The 17643-nt window shown below is 42.7% G+C and overlaps 1 protein-coding gene and 1 pseudogene across 2 annotated transcripts in view; both read left to right on the top strand.

The window, feature by feature from the left end:
* Afg3l2 (AFG3 like matrix AAA peptidase subunit 2) overlaps window positions 1-17643 on the top strand; it is a 138911-nt gene that overhangs the window by 29722 nt on the left and 91546 nt on the right. The window contains exons 3-5 of one of the 2 annotated variants that reach the window (XM_050193342.2): window positions 5047-5143; window positions 12369-12531; window positions 14065-14139. In XM_050193342.2, the coding sequence (XP_050049299.1) occupies window positions 5047-5143; window positions 12369-12531; window positions 14065-14139 (335 nt within the window). The remainder of the gene's footprint in view (window positions 1-5046; window positions 5144-12368; window positions 12532-14064; window positions 14140-17643) is intronic. The other variant, XM_050193343.2, reaches the window with a different exon arrangement.
* LOC140215435 (uncharacterized) lies at window positions 5887-8875 on the top strand (annotated as a pseudogene).

A 17643-nucleotide genomic window follows, 5' to 3' on the forward strand; every position in this document is an offset into this window, starting at 1 on the left:
AGTGCTCTCACATGCACATCTGCTGGCAGCCGTAGCCAGCACCGCAGCAACGCTAGGCCTAGCTACTTCGATGTTAGCTTCTGTTATGGTAGAGTGTACTAGAACATGGAGAGTGTCTGGAATGGCCGCACTTTCAATGCATTCAAGGTGAAGCCAAACGACTGTGACCGCCGTTGGAGACACTGCGATCGGTAGCACGCATGCAACCTGATGCAGAGGTCGAATGTCTGCTTCCCACGCAAAAGACCGGGGTTCGAATTTCAGTAAGAGGTAGTGTATTTCTCTTTTTTAAAATAATTCTTGCATCAATATTTTTTTCTTTATACTGCTGCTTAATACTTGCTTTCTTTTCTGTGCAATGCAACGAAAAGTCAAGCAGAACTTGCAGGAATAATAACAAAATACAATTTTTTTGACAGGATGAGAATTTTTGCAGCGCCACCGCATGGGGATCAACAAAACTATTCCAAGCAAAGCATGGCCTCTGAGACTCGCATGCACACGACATGAAGCGCCGTCGACGACGGCTCGATAGGCTTCGTTCGCTTCACTGGCCGTGCTATCCGAGGCCATCAACGCAAAAAGGAAACTGTCAGTAGCCGACATTCGGTGACCGCGGAACGGCGCAGGTTTGAATACCTCCACCGAAGCGATATTGTTCCTGCTTTCATTCTTGCTAATTATTGTAAACACTGTCTTCTGGTATGTTCAAGTTCTCTGCTTAGAATGCTTCGTACGTTTCCTTGCTGCATCTGTGGTAGCGATTTCAACAGCAACTGCATATATGCGGCGTCACATAGCGCGTGCGTATTCATGTACTGAATGCACCCCAAGAGAGGTCTCCCATTGCTGATCGTATGCACGAAGCATGCACTCCGGTAAATATATTGAAAAGTCAAAATACTATGCGCATAAAGAAGGTTGATTAAGAAAGCTACTCTTCGCTGTTGATTAATGAGTCACACCTACCTCTCCGCGCACATCTCATCCACATGCATTTCGTTTATGCATATTACCATGTCCACAGTTTTGTTTACAATAATTAGCAAGACCGAAAGCAGGCACAATGTCGATTCTTTAGTGGTATTTGAACCTGCGCCGTTTCGCTGTCACCGAACGCTGGCTACTGACCGTTTCCCTTTTGCGTTGATGGCTTCGGATCATAGATGTAGGAAACTCTATGCTTTGGATAGCACAGCCAGCGAATCGAACGGAGCCTATCAAGCGGTCAGCGACGGCGTTTCGTGTCGTGTGCATGCATGTCTCGGAGGCCATGCTTTGCTTCGAATAGTTTTGTTGATCCCCGTGCGGTGGCACTGCAAAAATTCACGTTTTGGCAAAAAACTTATTTTTTAATTTTTTTATTATTCCTGCAAGTATTGCTTGACTTTTTGTTGCGTTGAATTGCAAAGAAAGCATTAAGCAGCAGTATAAAGAATAAAACATCGACACATGAACTATTAAAAAACAAGAGAAAAACACTACCCCTTGCTGAGATTCGAATCCCTGTCTTCTGCGTGGGAGGCAGACATTCTACCTCTGCACCACGCCGCGTCTGTGCTACCGATCGCACGGCCCCGACGGCGTTACATTCTTTTGGCTTCACCTTTGGAAGCTCGTTCCGGGCACTCTCCAATTCTAGTTACAGTTTGCAAAAATACTGTTTCGCGTGCACGAACACGGCTGTCATGAGCGCCTCTACGTGATTAGATACGAGAAGCCGACGAACAACCAATGCAGCCTAGCGCGACTTGAGATACTGGTTCGTGGTGGTTTTGTTCGCAGTATTTTCATGAGAAGGCCGGCTAGTTGTATTGTGTATTGTGCAGAAATTGCTTCACTTGCAAACGGAGCACGAGTTTATTTCAGTTTTCGTCCGAGAAGAGCTATTCGGTGATGAAAGCAGCATAGATAAGTGATGGCCGGAGATGCCATCACAACACAACTTGCTTGCTCGATCCTCGCAGAGCCGGTTCTCATCACGCTGCTTGCGGCTACTGACTTGTCCTGTGCCAGTGCCGCGAGTTTATTTCGACCTGCAAGATTTGAGGTGCCCTTAAACGCAGCCGAATTTTGCCGGAATGTGGAAAGCTCAAGATGCATGAGGACAGGCAGTGTTTGCGAAAGCGCAGTGGTGTCACTCAGTTGTCGCTGACATGTAATCACAATAAATATTATAAAGTGATATCGAAAGTGCGCCTCATATGACAGTCAGTGCCCAGTAATATGCCACTGAAGTGATCAAAACACACCATCCGAGGGCAGTTGGTGTTGCCGATGGGCAGCGCGAAGCGACCACTGTGCGATGGAGTTCGCCTGGTTTGCTATTTTCTAACGACAGTGTGCATATATCCAAATGTACTTTTCATTTAGCCTCTTACTTTTCATGCATGCGTTAAAGAGTTCGAAAAACACTATGCATTCAATTGCTAGCAGAAGCTTCTTCGTAACTGACGGCGCCCACGGCCAGCGAGCAAGGCCTGCCGTCTCCATCAGTGGCAGTTAGTGCATACAGTCGAGAGAATGGCGCGCCGTTTGAGACTTTCCCGTATTTACTGTACTCGAAAAAGGTTCGTTGCAATAAGACAAAATGCTCCGTGAAACTTTGTTTTGTTGCAGATGGGCCATTTAGTATGGTAAACTCTCCTAAGCGGAGCGTTGCGCACGGTAAACTCTCCTAAGCGGAGCATCGCGCACGGCGCGCTGACTTTGTCGGCAGTAGCCAACGGCACTTGCAATGAAAATGCCGCGAGTCGTAGAGCATTTGTTTTCGTGAGCATTTTAGCATCTGGACCATTATGTCGTGGTTAAATGAACACAGAGTTGTTTCTCTCTATACTCTGTCTGCAGCAAAGAGCAAATAAGATGAACCGCCTTGCACGGTGGTTGCTGCGCACGGCCAGTCTATGAAACCAAGTGCGGTCACTCAGCGACACATCGGCAGTGTGTTTCAACGACGTGCACTCCACTCTTTGTTGAAGGAGGGCATGTTGCTCGTTTCAGTCCCGTGCTGGCATCAGCAGCCTCCGAATATACAATATTTTTAACGTAATCTTCCTTCAGTGCCGAGCCTCGTTGTGCCTGGCGAATAGTGGCAGTTATAGAAGGCAGATATTGTCATACGCAATCAGTTTGAATGGTACGCTTCGAGAAGTTGGAGGTCCATGACAAGTATGAAAACTGGAACCCAGTGATGGCGTCTTCAATTATTTTTGCCACAGTGAACACAATTATTTTTGCCGCAGTGAACACACACGGTTGTTGCGGCAGACGCCAGACAGAAGACAAGAAACGAAACTCTCTTTCTAACCATATACTCACGCAAGCACAGCGCTGCAGCTTTGCCTGTTGTGCGCCAGATGGTGCCGTCTCAGCCTTTGTCTCACCCATCTAGCCTGGTGTGAGATTTTGTGGCGAATGGACGTGCTTTTCAGGGCTCTGTGGCAGCGTCGAAATCATGCATTTTTTTTGTGCATGCTTTGAGCTTGCTTCTGTCTTTGATTTGCCGCTTTTTTTAGCCTTTAAATAATAATTGGGTAGTTTTTTTTTTGTCTTTTTTTTCCGTGTGCGCGGGTGTGTTTTGTGTACATTTGGTTTTTCAGGATATTCAGAGCGTCCTTTCGCACCACGTGCTTCAACATGTGCAACCGGGAGGGACGTTAAGCCTTTATAATAAAGCCTTGGAAGTGGCAAGACTAATAGCTATTAGTGGTTTTACTGTGTGTGCTTTGATACCGGGATAATTGCTTTGGTAGGAAAGTGAGAGCATGGCCCCGTGGTTGAACACATGTGAAAATGTGTCTAGGCGACATTGATTGCTTTTAAAACATTGGTGAGAATTACTTTGCGACATTTTAAGGATTTAGATCCTGTGCGTATCGGTTTTTGCTAGAGGCACGTGCTCTGCATTATTATTATAGTATTATAGTAATATAGCATTTGCATTAGAAAAAGCCGTGCAATACATGGCAAGAAAGCTGGGAAAGTGTGCAGTGTACTGGGGGTCCCTCAAGGCAGATGAGGAAATGGATTGAGAATGGAGAGGGAGTCAAGTTAATCGGCACACACTGTGATGGTGATGCTAGGCTGAAGAAAATGGAGGCTTTCCACGAAGAGCTTGTCAAACAAATTGAAGAGCTAAAAAATGAGCTAAATGGGAGCATGATGCACGGAAGGTAGTGGAAGAGAAACTTCAAGCAGCCGAGGAAAAGCTGAACAGGGTCGCCATTGTGAACGAGAATGGTCATGACAATGGAACGCGAGTTGTAATGGTCTGCTTATAATGTGTCTGAAGCTTGGCTCCAGTGATGCGAACAGCACATTCTGCACATTTGCTTAATGAATATTCCCTGCTAATGCATTCTGTTTCTGCAGTTCCCTGAAATACTTTTTTTTAATGAATTTCCTGTATACGGAAGCTTTGCGTGTTTGTCATTTTACGTATTTATCACTTCCAAAAAATGTTTCCTCAGCACTAAAATTGTCTTTGGCTTTACTCAGCTCAACCAAGTTCTTTCTGTAAAATACATACATAGAAAACATTGCCATCCTATCAATGCTTCATACCACGAAAAGAGCATACAAATTTCTTCAAGTGTGCTGGAAAAAAGTGCTGCCTCGTATGCAGACACTGCAGAAGGTGCTGCAAAAAACAACAGATTGACATCTGATTGTGACCAATGTTGGTTGCATGCTGAAAGGGGCCCAACAATGACCACAAAGAGTTAAGGTGTGAACTGCATACCTCTGTGCGTGCTACTGGGGTGCATGCTTAAGCTTCGAACATTGATAAGAATTAAGCAATTTCTTAATGGAATAGGCAGTTGATGCAAAAGAAGATTGAAGGAGCTCATTGCATGCAATTTTCTTGGAAGATTTTTTCTATTGCCATCTAAGAAAGAACCCCTTGTATACCACATTTTCGTAGCTTTCTGACTATAAAAGCTAAGCCTTTATGAGCTTCTGAATTTTTTCTGCTGTAAACGTTAGTCCTGCTTGTCAGTGATGTACTCTTCTATGCATGACTCGTATAACTTTATGGTGCAGACCTCCCAAAAGATGGTCCTCCACAAAGTGGATCGCAAACAAAGAGCTCTGGAAGCAAACCACCACAGTGGAATTTCAGCTTTGGAGGCCAAGGAAAGTAAGTAGCATAAAAGGAAGCTCTTTCTTTGTGTGTGTGTCTGACTGTTTGCATATGCTACTCAAGATTGTTGTGCGGAAACCTGCAGACATGCAATTATAGAAACAAGACTTTATATTGCACATTTCTTTAACTTGGAAAAATAATTTGTAACAGTAGAATGAGTTACCTAAGCTTTCAGGTTGCAGGTGGTGTGCATGAAACTTTATACCCACCGTGGTTGCTCAGTGGCTATGGTGTTGGGCTGCTGAGCACGAGGTCGCGGGATCAAATCCCGGCCACGGCGGCCGCATTTCGGTGGGGGCGGAATGCGAAAACACCCGTGTGTTTAGCAGGGTTCGCACAGCCCCTTGAAACCCTTGAATATCCTTGATATTGACAGTATGAGTTCAAGGGCCCTTGAAACTACTTGAATACCCGTGAGCTCCTTGTAATCCTTGAAAATCCCGAGGGATTTGTTCCGATAGAGAAAATTAACGACGTACCTCTGCAAGTCACGCTGAATTTAAAGGCCTTTTCGCTTACGAATGCCCATGAAAACAAGCTGTGTTGACTAAAGGGCAACATCAAGAAGTTTCGGTTTTAAATCCCGCAGCCCCTACGTCGTCTAGCAACTAATATGCATCGGAAATCGAATCCAATCCAATGCGAGGCATATCGCTCGGTCGGTTACAGTGCCTAGAATATACTCTAGTGCACCGTCCACCGAGCGTCTGCAACGCGCGACGTTGGCACGGGCAGCGATGCCTGCCGCCGCGGGCCACCAGACGGCGATGCCTGTCGGCACCATGCTAAACCGTGGGGAGTTCGAATGGCGTTCGTTTGCGATGCGTTGATTGCAATGCGTAGTTCAGTTCGCGCCTTGCTGCCGCTTTCGTTGCAGTCTTTTCTTCTTGTGAGTGGGTGTTTTGCGTCTATTTGTGCGCTCGTCTGTCAAAAGAAACTTTAAACAGGTCGCGAAACTGCGATTTCCCAGACAGACGTGGAAAGAAACGGCTCCTCTCGTTACCCAGCGCGTCCGCAGACCCCGAATGTATCGCGGATTGAGACAAGACCATAACAGAGGCAGATCGCCGGGCAAATGGGGAGGCTCGCGTCGTGTCTCGCTGAAGTCCGCCCATGCCTCAGCATGGTCCGGCACAGTCTCGTAGTACAGCGCACCAAGCGGCCGGCGGCGGCAGGCGTCACTCTCGGTGCTACCGCGACACCCGCGCTCGGCGCACTAGTGAGTGCTGTTTTAGGCACTATAGTTGGACCGTCTGACGCATAGAGTTTCCTACGTACGGTCTGTCGGCCTCGTGCGCGCCATTTCAGCGAAGTTCGCGTTTGCGTTGTGCGTTTGCTTTGACAAGATGCCGGGCGGGAAGTGCAAGTTTCAGTCTGCGTGGCTGCAACATACGGACTATCGTCACTGAGTGAGACCGGAACCAAGCGATCCTTATCGAGCAAAGTGCGCAATATGTCAGAAGACGGTCGACATTGCAACGATGGGGGAATCTGCCTTGAAGAGCCACCAGAAAGGCGCGAAGCCCCGATTCAAGACTGCAGCAGGTGAGGGCTGCTCATCCGTCGCAAGTTTCGTGCAAGCGGGAAATCTGACGTCCGCGGCTCCTTGTAAGCGTGAAACCACGGCAACTTCCTCTCGGGCTGCGACACTTGACGAAGACTGCAGAAAGCATGATTCCGTGATCGAAGCCGAGATTTTGTGGACGATGAAAGTTGTGTCGTCACACTACTCCTACAGCTCCAGTGGATCCATTTCCCAGCTATTCCAAAAGATGTTTCCGGATAGCGAGGTCGCGAGAAGCTTCACTTGCTCTGAGAAAAAATGCGCGTATGTCGCGTGCCACGGTCTGCGCCCATTTTTCACCTCGCAGGTACAACAAATGAGTGAGATGTCTGACAATTTTGTTGTGCTTTTTGACGAAACCTTGAATGAATACCTGCAAAGAAAACAACTTGATGTTCACGTCAGATTGTGGAACAACTGTGAGGTGGCAACCATATACCTGACTTCGACATTCATGGGTCACAGCACAGCGGACGACTTTATGAAGAAGTTGACGGAAACACTCGCGCCTTTTCCCCTGAGCAAGATTGTGCAGCTCTCGATGGACGGCCCGAATGTCAACTGGAGTCTTTTCAACAAGTTGCAGCAGCACATGAAGAATGACTTTCAAGTTCAGTGCTTGGATATTGGTTCATGTGGCTTGCACACAGTGCATAATGCTTACAAAGCAGGAATGCATGCGACGAGCTGGCCAGTTGACACCTTTCTTTCGAGCTTATTCTCACTCTTCCATGATGCACCGGCCCGCCGTGAAGATTTTGTTGAAGAAACAAGGAGCAAGCTGTTTCCACTTCCTTTCGTACCCCACCGTTGGGTCGAGAACGTGCCAGTACTGGAGAGAGCCCTGGCTATGTGGGAGCATTTGAGGCACTACACCGAAGCAGTGAGCGACCATAGGCTACCCTTGCCGAAATGTAGAGCGTATGAGAACGTCAGTGATTTTCTAAAGGACCAGCTTGCACTTGCGAAACTGAACTTTTCCCTAAACATTGCAATGGTTGTGCAGCCTTTCTTGTCTGTTTTTCAGAGTGATTCTCCAAAGACATTTCTTTTAGCGAAAGAGCTCGAAACTGTCTTGAGGAGCCTCCTTGCAAAGTTCATGAAGCGCTCGGTGTTGACAGAAGCCACGAGCATCACGAAACTGCTGCGAATTGATGTTCATGATACTGCCAATTACACGTCACTTGAGAAGGTGGATGTTGGACGAGTGGCTGAGAAGATCTTAAAGAGCGGAAAAGCGAGTACCAAGTGTGTTTTTGAATTTAGGGGTGAGTGTCGGAAGTTCATTGTGAACATGATCCTGAAAATCATGGAGAGAAGTCCTATTAGGTACCCTCTGGTTCGAGGGTTGTCATGCTTCGACTCCAGGGAGATGTCAAAGACAGAAATGTGCCTTGGGAAGCTGAAAGTTGTTCTTAGCTGTTTAATTGGCAGCAAGCTTCTTTCTGAGCACAAGAGCGATATTGTGTGTGCACAGTACATTCAGTTCTGCCAAGAAAAACGGAAAAACTGCGCCTTTTGAAGCATGACCCGGCGTTCTCGATGTTGTGGGAAGTACTGAAGGTCCTTCTCTTGCTTAGCCATGGGCAGGCGTCAGTAGAAAGAAGTTTCAGTGTAAACAAGCAGATCGCGGTCGAAAATATGGCAGAGCTCTCGTATATCTCACAACGAGTCATCTGCGAGGCCGTGAAAACCCACGGTGGGCTGCTTAACGTTCCGCTGTCGAAAGAACTGAAGTCACCAGTGCGCCAAGCCAGGCATAGGTATGCGTTATACATGGACGAACAGAAGAAGCAAGCTGTAGCACAGCAGGTAACCTTGAAGAGAAAAGAACTCGAGCTAAAGCTACAGAGCATGCAAGAGAAGAAGACAAAGCTCCAAAAAACTCTTAAGTGCTTGTAGGAGTCAGCGGATCGCTTTTCAGAAGACGCCGAAGCAAAAAAATGACCTGACTTGTCTTGTCAAGGCCAACAGTTTCCGTCGAACAGCCAAAGAAAAAGAAGCGGAGATAACAGCTCTTGAAAGAGAAATTAATGCGAAAATAGGGCTCCTTTCCTAAGTCATGTAAGGAAATAAAATTATGCTAACACTCCTTGAATTCTGCCGTTTTGCATCCTTGAAATCCTTGAAATGTCCTTGAATTTTCAGTCAAATATTGTGTACGAACCCTGGTTTAGATTTAGGTGCACGTTAAAGAACCACAAGTGGTCGAAATTCCCGGAGACCTCCACTACGGCATGCTGCATAATCAGAAAGTGGTTTTGGCACGTAAAACCCCATAATTTAATTTTTTCAATGAAACTTTACGTGTGCAAACATTTCCTTTGGAAAGTTTGACCAGAGCACCAAAAATAGAATACTTTTCTGTGCTTTAGGATTGGTGTTCACTTTCAGCAATAGGTAAGTAGTACTGCTAAAGCTGTCATAGTTCTCATTATCATAGCAATTAATATTGTCAAAAACTTATGCTATGTCAGTTAGTGGTTTCCACATAGTAGGGTGTAACAGTGCTACGTAATGAGTGTCATGAGCATGATGGTGCTAGCTTCTTTATGCATTTTTCAATGTTACCATTTGGCTTTGTGCCTTTCTGGCATCTCTTCAGGTTAGCACTTAAAGATCAAAAGAGAACTGTGTTTTTTTTAAAGATTTTCCACCTGCAGCTGTGGCTCAGTGGCTATGGCGTTACAGTGCTAAGCATGAGGTTGTGGGTTTCATCTCATCCCTGACAGCTGCATTTCGATGGGGGTGGAATGCAAAAACATGCATGTACCATTCATTGAGTGTACATTAAAGATCCCCAGGTGTATAAAATTATTCTGAAGTCCTCCACCACGGTGTCCCTTTGAAATTGCTGTGCAATTTTGGAATGCTAATTCTTGCAGTGCAATATTTTTCTTTACTTTCTAGCCTCAACATTATAATGCAGTTTTAGTAAGCACAAAAAAAAAGAAAAAAGAAAGTTATAGGTGTTACACTATTGGATGACAGGCAGCACCAATGTAATTTGACTATGAAAAATTTTCAAACTCTTCTCTTGTGCAAAAGTATCTTGCTTGAGTTTTGTGTACGAGATGAAATGAAACAGGCCCGATTTTTATTAGTCATATCATAAGAAGCCAACAAACAAAGAAACCAAGGACAGCATAGGGGAAATTACATGTACTTATTAATTGAATTAAAGAAATGATAAATTAATGGAAATGAAAGTAGATGAAAGAACAACTGGCCGCAGGTGGGGCACGAACCCAGATCTTTGCATTACACATGCAATGCTCTTTCCAACTGAGCTACCACAAGGCCGTTTTCCCATCCACTGTCTAAGGTATTTATGTTTACCTACTAAGACTAAACCTGGGAGGTTTAGCCTGCTCCATACCTCACGGCCTTGACGGTGGATGTGGAACGTCCTTTTTTCTTGTAGGAGTCATGTGTTCGTGATTTTTTTGGGTGAAGGCAACTGGTTAATAAACCCACACATGCTACCTGAAGGCATAAAAGCGGCCGGATTCGAGGCCTTGAATCCGGCAGTCAACTTTATTCTTCACCTATGTTTTGCACTTTGCCGTGAGCACATTTTTAAGCAAATTCAGAAACCTAGAAGCACCTTTGGGAAAATGTTTATTGCAATATTAATTTAAATGAATTACTTTTATGAGCTTCCAGTTTTCAAGGTGTTCACAAATTGCACAGTTTGTGGCATAAGTAGTCCTATGAACAGCTTGCATATTTTGTTCAGTGGCCATCCATGTCTCCACATTTTGTGAAATTTAAGGTCTGTGAATTATTCCGGCACTCTGGATTGGGCCAAGATTGCGAGTAATTGTGCTCGTGAAGAAGCATCTTTTGCAGCATTTATGTACTGTTCAAGTCGAAAGCATTGCCATATAATGTATTTTGAGAGAAGGATAATCGTCACTCTGAAGCTATTATGCTGATGCTTACAGTGGTGCTGCTGTGGTGTTCCATAAGGTCAGAGGATGTTTAAATGTAACCATGCATATGGCTGGACTACCCTTATTTCAGCAAATGTCTGTAAAAGGTGGCTTGCTGTTATCTAGAAGGATTGCAGTGTTAGTTGCCAGTGAAAATAGGGGGATGATTGTTAACAGTACTGCATTAAAGAGGGTGGCTTTCTCACCAAATCGACTGGTCCCAATATTCAAGGTAAATGCATTTTTTCAGTCACAGGGAAATATAGGAAGAAAAAAGGTTCATAGCATAAAACTGCGCCTGAAAGGTCTTGCAATAGCACGTTTACCCTTCAACCCCCAAATTAATTCCAGAAAAATGTACTAAATTTCTCTTTCTTTTTATGTAGCCATAATTTTTTTCTATGCCATTCTCATTCCAAAATGATTTACTTGATTTGTTTCTGGTTAGAATTACCATAAAATAACAAAAGTAATAAAGACTGCTCTTGAGGGCAGCTTTCCCACAATGCCGACTGTAACTCGTCTTTGGCAGTGGGAGCAGCATAACGTCGAGCTGAACGAGTGTGACTCATCATTGGCAATATTGGTACAACCTCCTATGACGAGTACACCTTGGAAATGGGGGTTAAAGGGTTAAGGTGTAATAGGTTAAGTTGTAATATTGGTACAACCTCCTATGACGAGTGCACCTTGAAATTGGAGGTTAAAGGGTTAAGATGTTTGATGTATGTGCTCTTGCTCATCAGTTGCTACTTCTGGTGCATATTAATGAATTTGCACTAGCAAGGTGCAGGTACTGTGTACCTTGGTGGAGCCTTTTTGTTTGCTGCAGTACAGTATTTTGGTGCCATCTAGCATGTACACAACAAATGATGGCTGTTGATTCAGAAATTTTGGAGCCCACCTTTGCTTTTTTTTCACCCTTATTCTTCATTTTTTTTTGTTATTAGACACATGATTTACAAGAGGCTCCAGACAAGATCGCACAAACCAGTGCAAACACCAAGTATAACGTGCCCTCATACGGGAAATTTCACATGATTACGTGTCTCACTGGTGTGTACAACATACCAGAGGCTTTAAATAAAAGGCTTCGGGAACCATTGAAAAGATAAAGTATGATTCAATCACTGTGGTGGCTTAGCAGGTTTGGTGTTGCGCTGCTAAACACGAGGTCGCAGGATTGAATCCTGACCGCGGCGGCCACATTTTGATGGGGCCAAAATGCAACGCCCGTGTCCTGCACATTGGGGGCATGCTAAAGCTCTCCAGGTGGTCAAAATTAATCCGGAGTCCCACACTTACTATGTGCCTCATAATCAAATCGTGTTTTTGCCACGTAAAACCCCAGAATTCATTCATTCATTAGATATAACTTGCTATCGCAAGTAAAAATACTTTCATGTGGCACTTTTTTGGCATGTTGCTTATTGTGCCTCCGATAGGTAATATACTCAAGTTTGGCAATATACTCAAGTTTGGATAGGTAATATACTCAAGAAGCACATTAAACAGCTGAGTTCATGTCTTGCTGCTTACAATGCACAAACAACCAATCAGTCATTGCTTCTTGTTTTAAGCACTTTTATGTGACCTTTGAATTCATTATTACATCGAGTCTCTTTTTCAATGAGTTATTTACAGCAGTATTTCATCCTATGTACATCCTGTGTTTTGCCTTAGATGTCAAGTTAAAATTTTGCTCTGATGCATCTTCCAGCAGGAGTGGTCGCAACCCTTTCAACCCGGATGACCAGAATCGCATGATGACTGTGGCCCTTGTTACCACCTTGGGTATCCTGGGTCTGCTTGCTTTTAACGAGATGCGGTACAAGGAGATAACGTGGAAAGACTTTGTCAATGCCTACTTGGCTCGTGGCATAGTGAGTTTTTTGCATTCAGTAAACCTGATTCTCACAAAGAATATTTTGTGTATTATTGGCGCTATATTTATATCATTAATAATTCAGATATGAACATTTTAGCAAGCAGTTACTTCATACATCTATCAAGGGCATTCACTGTTATCTTTCAGGCAGCTCTGCTACGTGTCTATTGTGCTTTTGGTGGCAGGGCTCTGCCACTGCTTCCATAAACCAGTGAGTGCGGGAAGGCATTGTGTGTTCTGGTATTATTTGTGTTTTGAAAAAGTGGGGTTTCACATAAAATAGCATACTGAAAAAATTTTGGGATAACAGCCATAACTGACTTAGCTAACAGTGTTCATGACAAGAAATGGACCTTGTCAGATGGCAATAAAGTGTTGAAGACGTTTCATTGAGGTTAGCTGAGGTGCATTTTACTGGACCATTTGTAAATATTATAGGCAAAAGTGGGCAGTTGAACAATGTTTCTGTAATTGGTCATCTGAAGCATATGAAATTGCAATACTGGCTGCTTAATTCCTCCAGCATAGTGATATTTGAAACCACTTTCCTGTGATCCAAGAGTACACCTCTCTTCAGTGAAACAGTGCATGATATTGCAAGAGTCCACTGCATGAAACAGTGCAGGATAATTAGGGGTATTCAGGCCATAAAGAAAAATTACAGACAGCCTACCTGCTTTGAAAACAATTTGATTAAATTTGCTTTTTTGTATTTCCATGATTCTAGGTGTGTTGGAATTGTACCGTTTTACAATTGCTTAGGCACAAGATAGTGTCAGGTGGCTTTAGATTTTTTGTTTAGCATGAGGAGGACTCGATTGCCTTTTTTCCACGAAACTACATCTTCCTACCTGCTTGCTTACATTTGTTTTGAGAATGTAACCGTCCGTATTCGAGCTAATAAATTTTTGAAGTTTTCATCTGCATGTACCTTAAGCATATGGGCTCACTTTTGAGATCATGAATTGCAAAGGGAGCAAAGTTTTGCATGCAGAATAAAGTTTTGTGTCTTGTTTTTCGAGTTGTAATTACAATTATTAAAGGGACACTAAAGGCAAATAAGTCGACGCAGACTCTTTAAATACCATTTCACTTGCTTTCTTCATTATAGAAACTTAGATACTGTTAGTGCTTAGGCTTGCATAAATAATGGGTACAAATATCCATCAGAAAGGTGGAACCAGTAATAAAAAATAATAATATATGAGTGATAATTATTTGTGTATCATTTTCCACTTGTTTTAGCTCAGCACATTTAGCATACATTGTAAGAAAAGGAATGTTATTGCTCAAGCAGTGATAAAAATACAATATTTTTTGTAGGCACATAAGTAATCGGAGCATACACAGCTTATTTTCCATTATTGCTTAAGAAAGAAAAACAAAAAACTTTAAATGTGCCATAAAATGTTGAAATGCCTGATGCACATTTGCTCTAGTTTCATCTGAAATGACAGTAAGGTGTCCATGTAGTTCACTTGAATATTTATGCTTCCATCATTCAGAAGATGATTTTTTTTTTTTTCAGGTTGAGAAACTTGAAGTCATCAACAAAAAGTGGGTGCGAGTCAGACTTCTTCCAGGAAACCAAATTGATGGAAATGTAAGTATATCTTGCGATGTTCCCAACACTTGGCTTCACTACATTGTTGCTTTTAAATTGAGGCATTTGGGTGCAGATTATTTTGTAATTTGGCAGGCATGTATGTATGGGCATATTATGGGCCATATTATGTGTATGGACTGTGCTTGGCAACATAGGCTGTGCCTAAGTTACTATCTTTGCTGTGGTGCTTAGGTTGGCACAGCGGCAAAGATGGAGATATCTATTATTGTCCTACAGGTTTGATGTTATCAAATGCGCCTCAGTCATCAGACTCACTTATTCTTGCTTTCATTATCGGAAAAGAGTGCTACTTGTTAACTCATTTCAGCACATGCAGTTTGAGTATTGACACATATTTTTGGTTTACATTCCTATCATTGTCATGTGTTGAGGCATTGATACAGTTGAACCTCGATGTAACGGAGTTGTATTTGCAGAAAAAATCTTAAATAGATGGCAAATTTTCAATTCAAGAACAAATAGAAGTCTTTCTTTCAGTTCTTCATCCCTTGTACTTCCCAGGGATGGAACCATCTTCCTCCAGCTGTAGTAGCCATCACCGATGATTTTATTTATTGTACACGCTTGCTGTCAACACTTTCCTGGTTCAGGGAAAATTATTTCACGCTCAATGCAAACAAATCTCTTGCAGTGAGACACGAGCTTTCTTTGATATGACATCCTCTCAATTATAATTATATTACATAATTTTCACAATAATTATTGCGATGGCAAACTGCACGGACACTCCAGGCGCATTTCTGCCATCAGCGTTGCTGTTGCCGTGAGGTTCCGTATGAGTGAAAGCGTGTGAGGGTGAGCCAGCGAATGCGGTTCAATCTTGCATGCGCGAGTGAGGAATGCGGCCTGATTAACTTATTAAAACATGTTGACGGGCTAGTTGGTTTGAATCCTTGATAGAATGGGTCAGCGCGACTGAACAAGGACGTAGAAAGAAGCAGACACACGAAGACATGTTTCTTTCTACGTCCTTGTTGAGCCACGCTTACACATTTTATCATTGTTAATTTAGTTACTAAGTGATTGTTTACAAGTTTACACGACCGATAAAACTACTATCCTTACTTCGTACAGCTATCTACTAATTTGCTATCGTAGTCGATGTTTCACCTTTCGGGCGGAACTGTGAAATTTTTTTTTTTTACGTATGACAACAGTACAAAAGCTAGTACATTTTATTTATTGTACATACTTGCTGTCAGCAAAAACCATTTTATTGACATGAAGCAAATCCCTTAACACCTTCAGTATCACTGTTAAGTACTGCTTTTTTCCAGCGGCCTAAAGACAGCAAAGTTACAAAAAGGGCATACAGTGCAGCAGGATGATTCCACGAGAGATCAAGCATGCATGTCCGCCTGATATTTTTGTTTTGTCTGGCTTTTTATAGGTCACGTAGGAATATTCAAACTGCATGGAACGTAAAATTTTATTCCCGAAAAGCGTTCCCAGAAAGCCAAAAGAAATATTTGAAAGTGGCGGCGCGAGCGTCCTCGTATTGCTTACCACAACATTTTCTGATTTCCCGGCCGAATTAAATGCAAACTAAAACATTGTGTCGAGAAACTTTCCTGCTTATTTTATTACACTTCACAGTAAATTAGTTCCTTGCGTTTTTTTCATGCTGTCCACAGATGAACAAAATTTTTAAAATTTCAAACATGGCTCAAATCAGACAAAATTTTGTAACTTTGATGGCTCTTGGCACGCTTTCTATTTCACACAGAAACTTGAAAAATGCGTCAAAAATGTTCTCTTTGCAACATTTATGCAAGATATTATCTTCCTACAAGAAACACAAGAGAAGAAAAAAAAAAGTTAAATAAAGCAGATTTTTCAAAAAAACTCATTTTCAAGAAATAAAAGCTGCAGTTCCAATTTTTAAAGAACTTTTAGATGGAAGTGCACTTACGTCGGGCAAAACATGGGTGTGCTAATATATTTCCTCATTTGCTTTATTCACAAAATATAATGGGCCGAAGTGGTCCATGTTGAGTGTGTTGGCTTTAGTGCCGCGACGACTCATTCTGGTTTGTTAACGTTTACTCTCTTTTAAAAAAAGAAAAGGCAACGGTTGCCACAAATGAAGGAAGGTTTACCTGGGTTTTTTATTGTAGCAAACAAAGAATATGTTTTCTGCATTGTTTTCTGGGACGCAAGAGAGAACAAACTCAACGCTACTAGTGGTGCTCAAAACAAATTTATTGCGTGTCCTTTGCAGTTAGTAGTTAAAACAGTTTAATCACCGTCAGCTGGCTAGTGGCAGTTCTTGCCGCAGACAGCGCTTGTCTGCTTGACTGATCGTGGGTGCACATCCACACATGCCACGACGGAATTCCCGAAACATGCGGCACTGATTTACACTCCACTGACTCCTGCTGGTGATGTTGCTCGATAGCTGCAGCAGCTCATGACAGTTTGTTGCAAAATTTCGATGAATAAAACCAAAATAAGGCTTCTTTTTGCACCTTGCACTGCTTGTGACCTTTATTGCAGCATTTAAAAATCATGAGGACACCTAAGAAAAATATTTTATGTCGTCATTTTAGCATTAACACATTTAAGCTTAAACAATATTAAAATATCACAAGCTGTTAAAACGTGCTCACCATGCAAATACTATAGGTAGCGGGAGAACTGCCTCTATGGGAATTAGAGTGGTTGTACTGCATGAGATATGTCGCCAAGCTACTATCCCTCAACCTTGGTAACATGTTTTGCATATTTTTGCAGTTCTTAACATGTCTGATGACACCAGCTTTATGGTGCATTCATCGGTAACTCGATAAAACTACCAAGATGCCTTTCCGTTGTTGAGGAATTACAAGAATGAAATTGAACTGCCCGGCCATTCCCGGAGTGGGAATGTGCTAAGTTTTTCATTCCGACGAATTGAAAGGAATGGAATTGTGGCAAGTTCTAATTCCCCGGGATGGAATTGGATTTGAATGGGGGCACGCATTCCACAACTCTGGAAGCCAGCATGCTCAACACGGGCCACTGTGGCCCGTTATATTTTGTGAATAAAGCAAATAAGGCAACATATTATCGCACCCACATTTTGCCCGACATAAGTGGACTTCCATCCAAAATTTTTCAAAAAAATTGGAATCGCAGTTCTTTATTTTTTGAAAATGAGTTTTTTTTTAAAATCTTGTTCATTTAACTATTTTTTACTTGTGTATAATGTAAGAAGACGATATTTTGCATTAATGTTGCAAAGAGAACATTCTATGTTTGAGACTTTTTTCAAGTCTCTCTTTGTGAAATGGAAAGCACGCCAAGATGCATCAAAGTTATAAAATTTTTCAAATTTGGGCCATGTTTAGAATTTTTCTATATTTTTTTCATTTGTGGACAGCATAAAAAAACGCATAGAACTAATTTACTGTGAAGCATATTAGAATGAGCAGAAAAGTTCAACGCAATATTTTTAGCTTTCATTTAATTCGTCCGTGAAATCGGAAAATATTGTGGTAA

The sequence above is a fragment of the Dermacentor andersoni genome, chromosome 1 (assembly GCF_023375885.2).
Source record: "Dermacentor andersoni chromosome 1, qqDerAnde1_hic_scaffold, whole genome shotgun sequence".
In the NCBI taxonomy this organism is placed as follows: Eukaryota; Metazoa; Arthropoda; class Arachnida; order Ixodida; family Ixodidae; genus Dermacentor; species Dermacentor andersoni.